We start from the raw sequence: 17,220 nt of genomic DNA, 5'->3' as shown, positions 1-17,220 counted from the left end.
AAAAGTGGAGTCGAACCCATGCCTGCTCCCAGGGAAGGGAGGACACAGCGTCGATCAGACAGAGAAGGACTGTAAAGAAATACGTTACCTAAATAAATGGCTATTTCCTTCTTTTGCTCTTCATTCCCCACACCCTTCTGGCCCCAACCAATCTCCCTTGCTTAAGTTGTACGGATGTTGGCTGGTTATCTGAAATGCCTATGTGTGTGTCGGGAGCTTCTACCAAGTTGAAGTACCAGGGTTTGGGTGTCCCCCACCCCACTCCAAAACCCCCATTGGACCTTTGGGAAGGAGCTACTGGACAGTTGGGGAAAGGTTAGCAGAAGCAGGATCTTCCCTGCCACATATCCCACTGGGACTCTGCCTCCCCTTCCCCAAACTTCCCTGGCTCCCTCCACTGCCCCAGCCGCAGCCTCGGCTCCACCAGGATTTGCCCCCCACCCCGTTTTTTTCAATGGAATTTGTTAAGCACTTACTATGTGCCAGGCACTGTACTAAGCACTGGGGTAGGTACAAAGTAATCAGGTTGGACACAGTCCCTGTCCCACATATGGCTCACAGTCTTAATCCCCATTTTAAAGATGAGGTAACTGAGACAACTCTCCTATGAATCGACACTTTATCGTGGCTGGAGAGTTTGCCTACTGGGATGAAGCTTAGAGCTAGGCCAGAAAGGGTTACCCAGAATGGAAAGGTCTAAGCCGAAGCACCAGACAAAGTCGATTCTACTGTACTGAGCGGCAGCGGCATGGAAAAGAGTCAAAGGCGGATGAACAAGTGATCAAAATGTTGATCAAAGACAATGGCAGAGGCTCAAGTTTTCACCGTGTGGAAGAAGGAAATGGCAAACCACTTCCGTGTCTATACCAGGAAAACTCTATGGATGCATATACCAGAATGACTTTATGACAGAAGATGTGACATTCTGAAGAGGGTGTGTCCATGGAGTCAACCATGGGTCAGAAACAACTCGACATCATTTGAAGAGTACAGAGGCACAGAGAAGGTAAGTTTTTTTTTTTTGTTGGTATTTGTTAAGCGCTTACTATGTGCCGAGCACTGTTCTAAGCGCTGGGGTAGACACAGGGGAATCAGGTTGTCCCACGTGGGGCTCACAGTCTCAATCCCCATTTTACAGATGAGGGAACTGAGGCACCGAGAAGCTAAGTGACTTGCCCAAAGTCACACAGCTGGCAAGTGGCAGAGCTGGGGTTTGAACCCATGACCTCTGACTCCAAAGCCCGTGCTCTTTCCAGTGAGCCACGCTGCTTCTCAAGCAGCCTTGGCTGCCCAAGGCTACCCAGCAAGCAAATCTAATCCTAGATCTGCCACCTTTCTGCTATGTGACCTTGGATAAGTCACTTAACTTCTCTGTGCTTGTTGCCTTATCTGTAAAATAGCGACTAAGACTGTGAGCCCTATGAGGGACAGGGACTGTGTCCAACCTGATTAACTTGTATCTCCCCCAGCACTTAGTACAGTGCCTGGAACATAGTAAGTGCTTAATAAATACCATAAAAAAAGCGGTGAAGCGAGGGTTGGAACACAGGTCCTCTGACTCCCAGGCCCTTGCTCTTTCCATTAGGCCACGCTGCCGTAAGCCCATCAAATGGCAGGGCCTGTCTCTATCTGTTGCCGACTTGTTCGTTCCAAGCGCTTAGTACAGTGGTCTGCACATAGTAAGCGCTCAATAAATACTATTGAATGAATGAATGCTTCCCATAGAAGCACTGTAACCAACCCTTTCTCACCACTGCCCTTTCCTTTTTGCACCACTAATAAGGGGTCTGGCCCTCCCCCCTTTCTCCACAGATCAGAGTATAAATATTAATCCTTGAAAGGCAGGGACAATGTCCCATTTTTTTGGAAAAAAGTTAACAGTACTTATTGATGACCTTCTGCATGCAAAGCACTCGAGAAAGTGCACTATAACATAGTTGGTAGGTATGATCCCTGCTTGCAAATTGGTTACAGAGGAGACAGACATTAAAATAGATTAGGGATAGGGGAAATGGTAGAGTATAAGAATATTTACACAAGCATTGTGGTGCTAGGTGAGTATCAAAGTGCTTAAGGGATACACAGCCAAGTATACAGTCGACACAGAGGGGAAGAACAGTTCTGCTCTAATAGCAGAATTGCATTCCACAAGAACCTCTCCTTATAAGAAAATTATGTTTTAGAAACCATTAATTCTATTGGCGTAGATGGTTGGCCAACTTTTGATACAAATTCCCATGTTAAGCTTTATGTTTTAAAACCGGTTAGGGATCTACAGGTTTCAGTGCAGCACTTAAAGCTAAAAAGTACTGCGGGGCTGAAGTATCTTTCCCCTTGAGTTATACTCTCCTAAACGCTTAGTACAGTGCTCTACCCACAGTAAACCCTCAATAAACACCACTGATTGATTGATTAGCTCCACAGAGAGCCCAGTACTGTCCTGGGGACCATAGGCTCTCGCCAAATCTGGGTGAGCGGATGTCCGGCTGGATGGATGAACGGACCCTGAAAGGGGGGTACAGAGGCCCTTGACACCCTTACCCCTTCTTCCACCCCTACACCCAGATAGGCCGGGCCCCAGGAGCCCCCATGCTGCTCGAGGAGGGTGATACCAAAGCCCCCCAGTCTGTCTGCCTCACATTTGCATGCGTGGGCGCTCTTCACAACAGACGGCTCTGTAGGGGAGCAGAGACATAAACAGGGAGGGAAATCTTCCTCCCATTTGACCACAATTAATTTGTTTGTTCAAGGCAATAAAAAGAAAATAAGCTGGGAAGAGAAGCCAGAACTGGTGGGACCAAGAGTACCCCCAGAGAGCCACAGGGCCAGGGCGACCCTTTCTCCACCTCAACGCAGCAGAAACAAGAGCTGTCCAGAGAGACGAAACTCCATCTCTCCCATCCCCAGATGGACGCTCCAAGGGACCAATTCGGACTTTGCTGAGAACAAGGGCACCAGCTGCCTGAAATGGATATTTCCCCAGGTGACCCAGACGCAGGTTCAACCTGAACTCATGAACTCCCTCCCTTCCCCTCTACTCCCTTCTCCCTTCCTCTGCCTCCAGGCTCTGATCCCAATGCACATACCAGTTTTGTTTTGTTAAGCACTTACTAAGTGCTAAACCCTGTACTAAGTGCTGGGGCAGTCACAAGATCATCAGGTCCTGCATGGGGCTCACAGTCTTAGGAGGGAAAGCAGAAAGGGAATCCCCATTTTGCAGATGAGGGAACTGAGGCAGACAGTTGACTTGCCCAAGGTCACACAGCAGACAAGTGGCGGAGCTAGGATTAGAAGACCAGGTCATCAGACTTCCAGGCCTGTGGTCATTCCGCTAGGCCACGCTGCTTCCCCAACATTTCTCCGTGATGCTCCCTCCCAGCTCAAAGCCCCTTGGACAAATGCCACTTTGGGGTGATTTGCCTTCAGGAAAGGTAGCCAGTCAATATTGCCCACGTCCCTAACCGATCGCCAGGGTGCGGTTCCCTCTGGTACCACAAGCACTCGAGGTAAGGGAGCTTGGAGGAAGTGAAACAAGGGTCACAGGCTGAAGACCTGGGCGATTTCCATATTTTCCTATTCATTACATCTCAGCAAATGCCATCTACTTCTCAAACTGAGGAGCAGCCAGGCAGAGTACAGCGATGCTAATCAAAGAGGAATGCCCAAAGAAAGCATAACCTTGTAATCTACCATTTCCCTATCTGGAATTTACTTTCATGTCTGTCTCCCCGTTTAGACTGTAAGCTCCTTGTAGGCAGGGATCAACTCTACCAACTTTACAGCACTGTACTCTCCCAAGTCTTAGTACAGTGCTCTGCACACAGTAAACTCTCAATAAATATCATTCATTGATTGATCAGAAGCAGAGAAGAGAAACCCAGGTGTACTACTGAGGGCTCTGCTTCTATAAAATCACAAATATGGAAGGAACCTCAAGAGATCAAAAACAATGTAGCCTAACAGAAAGAGCACAGGCCTGGGAATCAGAGGACTTTGGGTTCTAATCCTGGCTCCACCAAGTGTCTGTTTCGTGACATTGAGCAAGTCACTTCACTTTTCTGTGCCTCAGTTACCTCATCTGTAAAATGGGGATTAAGACTGTAAGGCTCATGTGAGAAAGTGACTGTGTGCAACGTGATGATCTTGTATCTACCCCAGCACCTAGTAGAGTGCCTGGCAATAGTAAATACTTAACAAATGACACGGTTTTTTTTTAAAAAAAGGTTAACTGTTCCACACCTCTACCACTAGGTAGAGGAGTGCTCAAACCACCTGGGAAAATTGTTGTATATCATTCTGTCCCACTCCTCTCACACCTTACAATCACAACTCTGTGACTTCTGCCCCTCACCCTTGCCCCCAGTAATACCTGCTCATACTCCATGAGATACACCTTCCCAAAGAGATGAAAAGATTCCCTGCGGTGCTCCCACTGTAGAAAAGTCACACATAACAGAGGGGGAGTCAGTGTGGCCTCTGGAAAAGCACAAACCGGGGCAGCAGTGGCCTGAGTTATAATCCCAGCTCTCTCACTGCCTGCTGTGGGACCGTGGGTAAATCATTTAAGTTAACTCACCTGTAAAATGGGGCTGTTCTCTCTCTCCCCTTTAGACTGTGGAATTGTGACTGACCCGATTATCTGGTATCTACCCCAGAACTTAGCACAGTACTTGACACATAGTAAGTGCTTAACAAATATGATGTTTAATTTTGGCCACTAGCCTGGCCCTCCCTTACCTCCTCCCTTCAGTACAGGACCATCCCCCATCAGTTCCTAGTCTGGACAGAGGCCAGAGAAGCAGCATTGCCTAGTGAATAGAGCACAGGCCTGAGAGTCAAAAGGACCTGAATTTTAATTCCGGCTCCACCATTTGTCTACTGTGTGACCTTGGGCAAATCACTTCACTTCTCTGGCCCTCAGTTACCTCATCTGTAAAATGGGGATTAAGACAGTGAGGTCTATGTGAGACAGGGACTTTGTCCAACCTGATGAGCTTCTATCTACCTCAGAGTTTAGTAGAGTGCCTGGCACAAAGTAAGTGCTGAACAAATATTTAAAAAAATCAAGAGGAAAAATGGGAAATAACAGTGGGGCTCCCCAAAGTGGGACAGCAGATCCCATAAATTCAGCAGGAAGAGACGCTGCTCACATTCCTCCCAGCCCAGGAGAGATACAGGGAATGCGTCTATTATGTTGTTATATTGTACTCTCTCAAATGCTTAGTTGACTGCTCCGCACACAGTCAGTGCTCAGTAAGTACGATAGACTAACATCTTTCACAGTTGGCCCAACAGGTGGACCCAGCCTTTTTCCCCAAGAGGCTAAATCCCCAGGGCAACAATAAATCTGCTCTGTTCAGAACAGCCTCCACCAGGACACAAGCATACAGAACCTTTTGGAAGCAGTCACACTCCCTCCACAAGCCCCCACCGGGATGAAAAGAAACACTTCCCACCTTCCAACCTTGGAAGAGTCCAATGGCAGAGATGATTGACTGGGGGAGTGGGATACTGCCCAGCCCACGTAGAGAGGCCTACCCTGAATCGAGCCTTTTCCATCCCCTCAGGCCGACAGGCGCAATTAGCTAATACAGGCCTACAGCTGGAATCAGCTTCCGAGGCTGGAACTATTTGTGATAGAGGGACCCGGCTGCTTTGGGTTCTTGCTCCTATTCTGTTTAGTTTTGGTGTGTGCAGAAAACAAAAACACATACAGCTTCTCCTGGAGGGCTGTGGACCTGGAAGGGATCATCGTGGGAGGGACGATCCTTGCTTTTGGGAACTCAGTCAGTCCATGAACAGATAGTGAGCCCATCCAATTCCCCCCATTGTGTGTGAGAAGGAGAAGCAGCGTGACCTAGTGGATAGAGCATGGGCCTGGGAGTCAGAAGGACCTGGGTTCTAATCCCGGCTCCACCACGAGTCTGTTATGTGACCTTAGGCAAGTCATTTTACTTCTCTGTGCCTCTGTTACCTCATCAGTAAAATGGGAGTTAATGCTGCGAGCCCAGTGTTGGAAAGGGTCTGTGTCCTTACCTCATTTCTATGCTTGCACTTGACAAATACCATAATTATTATCATTATTATTGTTGAGTTGTGAGGTCTCTACTGACTGAGGTCAGAAGAGCCCTGGCTCTCATTCTTCCCTAGGAAGATGAGTCAGAATCCTCAGCTCCCGAGCACTTGGGCCTTTCCTAACCATTCCTGCTTGGTTCATTCATTCATTCATTCATTCAATTGTCTTTACTGAGTGCTTACTGTGTGCACAGCACTGTAATAAGTTTATGGGAGAGTACAATATAACAATAAGACACATCACCTGCCCACAACAAACTTGCAGTCTAGAGGGGGAGACAGACATGCTCCCTTCATTCATCCTTCCTCCCATTCCCACCGCACGTATATATATATCTGTTATTAATTTACTTATTTCTATTTATGTCTGTCTCCCACTCTAGACTGTGAGCTTGTTGTGGGCAAGGAATCTGTCTGTTTGTTGTTGTAGTGTACTTTCCCAAGCACTTAGTACAGTGCTTTGCACACAGTAAGTGCTCAATAAATATGAATGAATGAATGAATGAATGAATGACACAGTCCATGTCCTACTTGGGGCCCACAGTGTCAATCCCCATTGTACAGATGAGGCAACTGAAGTACAGAGAAGCAAAACATCCTGCCCAAGGACACACAGCAGACAAGTAGCAGAGCCGGAACTAGAATCCATGACCCTCTGACTCCCAGACCCGTGCTCTAGCCACTTCGCCATGCTGCTTCTTATTGTTGGGGCCAACAGCAGAAAGCTCTGTGGTTTGGCTGCCCATCTCGGAATGGACCATGCAGTGCCTCACTCAGGCTTTGAGTCCCATAGAGGAAAAAGAAAAGCAGTGTGGTCTAGTGGAAAGTGCATGGGCCTTGGAGTCAGAGGACCTGGGTTCTAATCCCAAGCCTGCCAAATGCTTGCTGTGTGACCTTGGGCAAATCATTTAACTTCTCTGTTTCCTCAACTGAAAATGAGAATTAAATCCTAGTCCCTCCTACTTAGACTGTGAGCCCCAGGTGTGACAGGGACTGTGTCTAACTTGATATACTCACATTCACCCCAGTGCTTAGAGAAGTGCTTGATGCACAATAAGTGCTTAACAAATACCAGAATACAACAAACAGGCAGGTTGGAGCCAATGGTCAGTTCTGACTGAAAACAGTGGTCCAGCGCTTAAAACAGTGATTGGCACATAGTAAGTGCTTACCAAGTACCATTATTATTATTATTATTATTATCATTATTATTGTTATAATTATTATGCACCTAAGGTCCTTGTGGGCAGAGAATGTGCCTAACAATTCTGTTATATTGTACTCCCCGACGTGCTTACTTAGTATACAGCTCTACACACACAGTAAACACTCAATAAATAAGACTGATCAATTGATTGGTTAGTCAGAAATACATTTTGCAGAAAGACTATTTCTCAATAGTTCTATGAACAACTGGACTGATAGACAGTTAATGGTCAAAGGGATTTGCTCCTAGTTCATTTTATCCAGACTCAAGAAGAAAGGACTGAAAAGCATCAGTTGAGGTTGTCTGACTGGCCCAGGAATGCGCTTGATTGACATCTGCTGCCCAAAGGCACCAGAGGCTCTGTGCTCTGCTTGCTTGGGCCACAGCGGGATGCAGGGACAGGGGTATGGACCCAAAAAGGCCAAAATACTATTTGACAGTCAGGAGAGAATGCTGATTTAGGGTTCCTGGGGGAAGCTCTGAAGCTGGGCTAGTGGAGTTTGACTCCAAACACATTAGTCATGCCTGCAAGGGGTAATCCTTGTTAACATTAGCTTAGCATTTGAAAGTTATATTGGCCTCATGAAGATTTAGGTCAAAAATGGGCAAAATTCCTGGTGAAGACACAGCCACTTCAACTACCCCTGGACAGAGGGAACTATGATATTAGGCTACTCTCCTACAACAAACCAGCCCACACACTTCACTCCTCCAGTGCTAACCTTCTCACTGTGTCTCAACCTCATCTATCTCACCACTGACCTCTTGCCCATGTCCTGCCTCTGTCCTGGAATGTCCTCCCTCCTCATATCCAACTGACAATTACTCTCCCCCCACCTCGAAGCTTTTCTGAAGGCACATCTCCTCCAAGAGGTCTTCTCTGACTAAGCCCTATTTTCCTTTTCTTCAACTCCCTTATGCGTTGCCCTGACTTCTCCCTTTATTCACCCCCACCCCCAGCCCCACAGCACATGCGTACATATCTGTAATTTATTTATATTAACGTCTGTCTCACCCTCTAGACAGTAAGCTCACTCTGGGCAGGGAATGTGTCTGTTATATTGTACTCTCCCAAGCACTTAGTACAGAAAGAGCGCGGGCTTGGGAGCCAGAGGTCACAGGTTCTAATCCCGGCTCCGCCGCTAGTCAGCTGTGTGACCTTGGGCAAGTCACTTAACTTCTCTGTGCCTCAGTTCCCTCATCTGTAAAATGGGGATTAAAACTGTGAGCCCCACGTGGGACAACCTGATCACCTTGTATCCCCCAGCGCTTAGAACAGTGCTTTGCACATAGTAAGCGCTTAACAAACACCACAATTATTATTATTATTATTATTATTACAGTGCTCTGCACATAGAAAGTGCTTAATAAATACGATTGACTGACTGATAGTCATTAGAGGCAGAAATCATGGGAGAGCATGTGGATTAAGAGGGGTTCAGAAGGAAGCAGTGCTGGTTCTCTAGGGGTCCCAAGCAGGAACTCCTACCTGACCCCGATCTTGACGTTCAAGTAGGACAAGGGGAGGGGCTGATATGAAACTCTAGGAGGGCAGGAAGACAGGCCTAAATTTACTCTTTGAGCCTAGGGATGCACCACACCTGGAGAGGCCACCTGAATGTACAGCAACACAAGACACCTAATAATAATAATAATAATTATGGAACTTGATAAGCACTCACTATGTGCCAATCACTATTCTAAGCACTGGGGTAGATACAAGTTAATCAGGTTGGGCACAATCCCTATCCCACATGGCTCTCACACTCTTAATTCCCATTTTACAGATGAGGGAATTGAGGCCCAGAGAAGTTAAGTGCCTTGGCCAAGGTCACAGAGCAGACAAGTAGCAGAGCCGGGATTAGAACCCAGGTCCTTCTGACTCCCAGGCCCGTGCTCTATCCACTAGTCACGCTGCTTCCACCTGATTTCTCTTTTAAAGTTAACTCTACTTTCCTCCTCCTTCCCCAGTGGAAACTTAAATGGAAGGAGAGGGCCACCTTGGGGCTACATTCCTATGTTCCCCCCATATAAATAAATAATTATGATATTTGTTAAGCGCTTACTATGTGCCAAGCCCACTTCTGAAGGTATCATGAAGTCATGGCCCATGGCAGGGGGCAGAAGCTGAAAGACGATGCCCCTTGTGTCATCGGATAACTGTGTTTCAACAGAATCGAGCTTCTAAACAAAAATTGACAGGGTTGAATTGTAGAAGAGCTGAGGTGTTCAGAACTTCTAGGTCATGAGTGTATTACTTGTCCACTACAGCCTACTCCAATTTTGAAAGGATGCACCATCTAATTCATTACTACTCTATGCTCATGCCCTATATATTCCAGGAATGAAATCTTTGATTTGAAAATGGCATGATACCACATATCCAAATTCAGTTTAGAAATAAGGACAACATGGCAAAAACAGGATGCAACTGATGTGAGGCAGAGAATCCTAAAATTTCCCTTTCCCTAATCACCTCCAATGTGGAAAACTCAGGAAAAAAAAATCGAAATCATGTCAAGGTGGAGAGGGACTATCCAAAAGCCATTAAGTCAACATCGAGGATGATCTCCTTGATTGTCTGTGATGATGGAGACAGAAATAACTGTGCTGAGATCAGACCAGGACAGGCAGCTGGATAACTCTGCCCTTCTTGGATTCTGTTCTCCTGGGCAGAAGCATCAATATCAGTAGCAACAATATTTGTTGAGTGCCCAACGAGTGCAGAACACTAAACCAGGATCTTGGGGAACATTCAGAAATGCAAAATCCAATCCCTGCCCTCGAGGATTTTACACCCTAATGGTGAAGTATGTGGTTGCTTTATCCAGGGTTCTATCCAAAGGAACATCAATTTTTCCTGGTCAGTTAAAAAAATAAGTACTGATGCTCTTAAACATTTAAACTCTAGCCTCTAGATTGTAAACTCGTTATGTGCAGGGAACCTTTCTGCTAACTCTGTTGCACTGTACTCTCCCGAGCCCTTAGTACAGTGCTCTGTACACAGTAAGTGCTCAGTAAATAACATTGTTGAATATTTTTCTCCTGTCAGGAAGCCTCCCTGACCTGCTGGAGCACTAAGAGCAATACCTTTATTCTTAAGTGTACACTTGAACTGAAAGACCACTGAAAAACTGTTCACTGCTCTCTACTGGCTAAATTTAAATTTAAAAAAACCTCTAAAACTAAGTTTTTTCTTTTTGCTTGATCTTCAAGGCTCTTTCAGAGTTCTTAGATTCAGAAAGACCTGCATCTCACTTTCACGGTAACTTATTCCAGATAAATAATAATCAAAATATTTTTCCCCTCAAAAGTGAGTATTTGAGTCTAACTTTCCATTCTTGAAAATGTCCTTTTTCTCAGGTAAGGAATCGATTTAATGTTAGAATGAAAAAGCCCCAAAATGAACAAATGATTTTCTTCCAGGATACAAAAGAGGAGGAGAAGGATCTAAAAGGGCTGAGAGGGATAAATCTAATGGTTTCCAACACAACTACTGAGCTAACTTTTCTAACCATTGTGGTTATAGATGCAGAGCTGTGACATACCATAGGCAATGAAATGTAATTAAGGATTGCGCTCACTTTTTGGATTCCACCTGCCGACTTCAATTCTGTTGGCTAGAAAAGCAGCAGGTGAAAATTAGACTGGTAAGACTGTCAGAAAAATGACTTTTCAGTTTTCAACTTAAAAAAAGACTGGATCATCATTCCACATCGTACCCTTGCAATCCCCCCTGCTTATTTTTCTCCAGTAATAACACAGAGATCAGGATAAATAGTTAGCCTCTCCTCGGCTGTTCATCTATAATCCAGATCCTAGCTTCCCTTACCAGAATGGCAACACTCGGTGCTATCATGCCTGTACTGCATATGAATATCAATATTAACAGTAATTATAGCACACCCACCTGTGCAGAAACCTGTTCTAGGTGGTTGGGGAAAATTTCCGAGAGTAAAAGATCTGATCCCTGTCCTCAAGGATCTTAAATTCTAATGGAATAAGTAACAACTGTGCATCACAAGTTATGTTCCTCTCTAAACTCTGCGTAACAGAACAAAGTGAACTTGGAAGCATGTTGTTCAAGGGGATTGATCTCTCACAAGTGAATTTGAAAAAGATGTCTATTAGGTCACCTACCATCAGGGGCTCTATTCTTATAGTCCCATGGGGCAAATCTCAATCAGGTTTAGGCATGCACTTGTGGATATAGATTTCCAATAGTTAAAAAATAAGAATGATTTCCATTTTTACAAAACATTTCCATTCATAAAGAGTTTGTGTGTGGAAGTGGACTTGTATTTATCCCCAAATACAGATGATTTTCAATAAACGAGGGTTTTTGGGTATACAAAAAGAAGTTCAATTGAAAGTCAATCGAAAGAATGCATATAATGAAGATACAACCTACTTTTTTTTTCATGGCATTGTTTTAATGCTTACTTTGTGTCAAGCACTGTTCTAAGTGCTGAGGTAGATCCAAGATAATCATTTTGGATCCAATCCCTTTCCCACATAGGGCTCAAAGTCTAAATTGGAGAAGGGAAGATTTAACCCCCATTCTACAGATGAGGTAACTGAGGCACAGTGGGGTTAAGTGGCTTGCCCAAGGTCACACAGCAGACAGGAGACAAGCGGCAGAGCCAGGGTTAGAACCCAGGTCCTCTGACTCCCAGGCCCATGCTCTTTCCACTAGATCACACTGCTGCTCTGTAATTATATCAAAGAATCACATTCTGACTCACTGTGGACTGTCCCCTAGTTGGGAGTTTTGAGCACTCACTTGAAATAAGTGCAGTTATTCAAATAATGAAGATAAACACAAATCTAGGAGTATTAAGCTTGCCTTTCCAAAAAGCTTGCCTTTCCAAAAAACTGAATATTTTCTCAAGTATTTTTCTGCTAACATTATAAACTGTGGCCCCTCTGACACCACAAATATCTCTGAAAAAGGAAATGGATTGAGAATTTCATTCACTATAAAAATATGGGGGCCATTGGGTATTAATCTCTGCCAGTCACCTTTCTCCCTCAGCTCATCCAGACTGTCCCTACCCCAGGGTGCCAGCTCATTCTCTCAGAATTGAACCAAGCCTCCTCTTTATCCCTCATCAACACGAAGCAGAAATCTCTCCCTTCTCCCCTGACTATCGTGATGTGATTACACTGAAAAGGCAGTTTGGTATTCTCTGGGAAGATAGTCCACAGAGCATTGGAGGCAAAAAGTTTTATTAATTTAATTAAAAAAAACCATCAACTGATGAAAGGTTGATCTATCTCAAACAATTCAAGAATGCTGCAGGTGGCAAAACTGAAATTAAATGACCAGAGTGCCTCTCCTTTATCTAGACAAGTCACCTGCTAAATGTGAGAGGATTCAAATGCCACTCCATATCCTATGGATTTTATAAAAATAATACTGCATAAAACATGAGATGACAAGATTCCCTAATGTTGATCTTTGGGTAATAACTGATCTTCACTTAAAGTTTAAATACACAGATCAATGGCTACTCATTTTTTTCGACAGTGAAAATACAATTGCTCTCTGTTCCAATCACCCCTGAAACACTGAATGGGACCCCGTATATTCATAAACTCCTGTTTTGGGGGGAAATTTCATAAGAAAACTTACTATTAAAAACACTTTAATAGGAAGGATATTTTTGAAAGCATCAGGGTGATCCACTCAATATCGGAGAACAGATGGACTACACTGCCACTCCTATGCATTTCCCCAATTTTCCTTTGCACTGTGAGATACATTTTTCTATAAATCTTCTCCCATTGGAAATATTTCTTCTTGAAATCAGGCCAGCACTGTAACTTGAAATACATGCTTCCAAGGAAAATAATTTGGGATTTGGACTATAAATTTACCCCTCATTTTAAAACCACAACTGAGATCTAAATTAATGCGACTTTTTGTCCTTCCTTTTCTCCTCCTAGAAGAGAATCACAGCAGTTCAGAGTATGACATCAGAGACATGTGGAGGTGTCTCACCCTCAAAATGTCATTTTTTCTGTGCTTGAGAGAGCAGCCAAAAGAAATCTCAAGCTCTTTTGAAGGGAAAATACTTAGCAAAACCCGAACTTTTGAAAAGCTCTCGGGTTGTTGTTCTGGTTGTCGATGGGCTGAAGCAGGGGTCAAAGGTTCGAAGACCTCGGATCTTCAGGATTTCAGGCTTGATCCCTGATTATGGAAACTGGGGCTTAATACTTAAGCCCTCTGGCCGATTTACCACAACCCTGCCACTCTTTGTGTTGGAGAGAGATGCTATCTTTATATATATATATATAAAATAAAAACATTTAAGCTACAGCTAATTTGTCAAGCAGGCCTACCACTCAGGATGAATTTCACCAGACCCACAAAATGATGCAGTACATTTCTGAAGACACCTGCCAAGATCCACTTTTAACCCTTTAAACACTGCTATCTTTCTGACGGCAGAGCACTTGACCCTTTAAGAAAAGTGTTCCCTTCTCTCACTTCTTTCATCCTTCTCTTAATTTTAACCCCTCGGGAATTCAAGAATTTTTGCAAGCTGGGTAATTAACATTTTATGTAAATAAGCACATGTAATAGATGTGCTCAATTTTGAGCCACTACCTGGATGAAAAAAAAATACACAAGCAAATGGACTTTGAAATGAGTGGGACAACAAGAATCGGAAAATGATTACTAGCATTTCTCCTAAATAACGAAACAGTCTCATCGACTGGACATTCCACAGACCAATGCGGCTGCTGCTCTCTCTAGGACGCAGAAGACTCTTGTTAAAGCTTTTTAAAAGCAGCACTTTTCATCCGTGAACGTGACCAACTTCAGAAGTTGGCACCAACAGGTGCTGCCAATGGAATAAACCTCCTACGAAGGATGTCATGAGGGTAAAAACGATGTCCAAGGAAATGTGGTCGAAACAATACCCTAAATCTTCATAAATGAATTTTTTCAATAGCATTATTCTAGCTAGAAGAATCCATTCGAGTTTGCATTTTGTATTGTACGTGATGATCTACTGAAATGGATTTCATTTCCAAAGAGTCCTCCCAGGAAAATAACTTTCTCTTTCCCAAGTCTATGCAAAACGGAGTAAGCATACAGCTGAAGGAACAGAGGAAATTCCTTACCTGGAATCTGGGTACTTGGTAAGGGTTGCCAGGCTGCTAGTGTACATGTGTCCACCTACATCGATGTGTACAGGAGCATTGGATTTGGTCAGTTGAGCTGGGAGTGGAATGCCTTGAGCAGCAAGGGGAGAAACTGGGGATCGTGTTAAAGACAGGCGGGACATGCTTCTTCCCTCCTAGAAGTGGAAAACAAAAAGAACAGTTTCTCTTAAATGCAACTGTGTATTACCTTTATTTCTAGTGTGATCACAGATCTAATCAGATCACTTTTGCATCTGCCTGATCACATATTCAGCTAACAAATTATTGCCACGACTGTAATTAAGTGTATTTGCATCATTTTCTTCAAAGTACCAGAGGGTAAGAGAAAGATGCTTATTAGCAATAAGAAATCAAGAAAAAAAAATTTTCAAGGTGTCAGCCTCAAGGGGCATAAAACAAACTGCAAAATTCTAATTAAAGGTCGCGGGCTTATGTGTTAGATGTGAAATATCCCCTGACAAACGAATAACCAATTTGTGAATTGGGATTCAGGGGTTTTTGCAAGTTTGTCTCAGTAACGAGACACCTCTAAATTAGTGACTTCCTCAGTACCTAAGGCATTGAGTTTATACATGTAGTAAATTTCACATCAAACTAAGCATTTTTGTTTTAGATATATATGTATAATTTCAATGAAATCAATAATTATTATTGAAATTAGACGCTATTATGGGAGAAAAAAAGCAAGTCCTCAACTAGGAGGTAAATTATTTAAAGTCCTTAGCCAGAGACCATACACAAAACTGACCAACATTCTTGCCCCTGTCAATTTTCACCACCGTTAGATGTGAGATGTAAAATTAGAGATGGTCTTCTTTCTTCTTGTGCAAACACCAGTGGCTTCCTAACTTTCAAATAACAGCAACGAGGATAAGTTCCAACAAAAAGCAAAGGTAACATAAATTTTTTAAATTATAGGCAGGTACCTTGTTAGAGGTTTTTAAATGTCTTGAAATGAATACATTTGAAAACATTGGGTTTGGAAAGAACTCCCAGAGCCAGGAGAAAAAAAAATCGGCGCATCAGGTGTTAAAAGAAATAAAGAGTAACTGATCCTCTTGCCAGACGCTAACATATATTTTCTTCTCTACCACTGACACAAGCAATATTAAATGAAGCATAATGAAATAACTTATAGATCATACTTATGCAAATAAAAACATGCCCATGTTTTGGGGAAGTTACAGACCATACCTATCACTTATGTCCCTAAGTGTAATGCAACACATGCAAAACATTATAGCTATAAAACGTTTCAGAACCTAATCTAATTTTCCTGGTATTTTGTTTCGCAGTCATGCTATCAAGCATGTATTCTCTCATTTTGGTTAGGAACTTTAGAGCCCCCAGTTCAAAGTGTATTTCCAATTTTATCAAGCTAGTCTACCCATGTTTCAAAGAATTCCAAAGCTGGAGGTCTGTCACCTTCTGGTTTCACATTTTTGTCCACTATGATTGGCCCAACCCTTTCCATGGTGTAGCATATCCAGGATTCTTTAAAAAAAAATAATAAAACCCCCATCAGCAAAGAAGAGATGCTCTAGGGAGTCTTTAAAAGGGCACTAAATAAGGAGCGTCTACAACACAGACCTATAGCACTCGAAGGAGGAATCCGTTCATTTGCGATTTCCTTTCTCCAAATGCAGAACGGTCATCAAAACAACACCAAACTCCGGCACCCTACAACTTCTGTTTCGGGTCCTTGTAAAATTGGTCAGCAACACCTTCAACCACGGTGACTGACAGCCTTCTTCTCCCCGATGCAAGGGACAATTATGTAAATAAACCACTCCCTGTCTGTCCAGCGATGTCCCTTTTTTTGTGATCTCCAGTCATTCATTTAAAGGAGGATTTTCCCTACCACAGGACATTGTCACCTCGGGGTAATTTTGCATCCTTCCTCATCACTTAAATGTGTGGGTCAGGGTAAGTAGGCTGAATGTCAGCTGTGACTGTACCTTTGTTCTGACCCTTATTATGACTGATAAAGGCACAGGCATTCCATACATAAAGCTACCCTGCCTATGCCCCCCACACATCTGTTCTATCTTTACATTTTAAAACACACACACATACACTACACACACACACACACACACACAACCCCACATCCCGAATTTGGGTTGTGCTGCAATGGGTTTAACCCTTGAAGGAATGGCCAAATGAAATTCGCAAAAATGTAGGACTTTCACACTGTCTTGATATCTAAAACTGTCTGCCTTGAAATACAACATCCAGTTTTAAAATATTCACTGAGGACGATCAAGTGATCCGAATCTATTTGTGCATATTTAAGCAATGCTGTTCTCTTATGATTTGGCTTAATGTTGGTACACCAGAAAATTCCTTGATGTGGAAACTCTTTCCGAGGCTCTTGCTGAGGACATACTCATACAGCAGAAATATTTAATTTATGATAGTCACTGGAGGGACTTTTCATAGAGTCCTCTGCTTTGGGCATCACCGTTCCAGGATGCACTCAAAAAACATCTACTTATTCCGAAGAAAATTTCCGCAAAACTTGTACAGTCTGCATGACTATATTACCATACTTACTGAGGGGGCAAAAAAAACCCAAACCAAACAACTCGATTTAACGGGTGGGGGTGGAGGAGGGGAGAGGAAGGGAAAAGAAATGAGATATCCATATCTTGTGATATAATTTTTATTGGAATTTAATTATTTGCAAGTTATCTCTGTGAAATTTTTTTATCCCAAAACCCGAATGTCAACTCTTCATGCTCCATGCCAAAAGCACTTCT

The 17,220-nt window shown here is 43.4% G+C and overlaps 1 protein-coding gene across 1 annotated transcript in view; it reads right to left on the bottom strand.

Moving 5' to 3' along the window:
* Positions 1-14,620, bottom strand: part of KCTD15 (potassium channel tetramerization domain containing 15) — a 64,658-nt gene extending 50,038 nt beyond the window's left edge. The window contains exon 1 of the mRNA XM_007671504.4: positions 14,417-14,620. Within this exon, the coding sequence (XP_007669694.2) occupies positions 14,417-14,580 (164 nt within the window). The 5' untranslated portion in view covers positions 14,581-14,620. The remainder of the gene's footprint in view (positions 1-14,416) is intronic.
* Positions 14,621-17,220: the final 2,600 nt, after the last annotated feature.

Source organism: Ornithorhynchus anatinus, chromosome 11, assembly GCF_004115215.2.
Source record: "Ornithorhynchus anatinus isolate Pmale09 chromosome 11, mOrnAna1.pri.v4, whole genome shotgun sequence".
Classification (NCBI taxonomy): domain Eukaryota; kingdom Metazoa; phylum Chordata; class Mammalia; order Monotremata; family Ornithorhynchidae; genus Ornithorhynchus; species Ornithorhynchus anatinus.
Note: the sequence above shows the minus strand (reverse complement) of the source record. Positions and strands in the feature narration are given on the sequence as shown.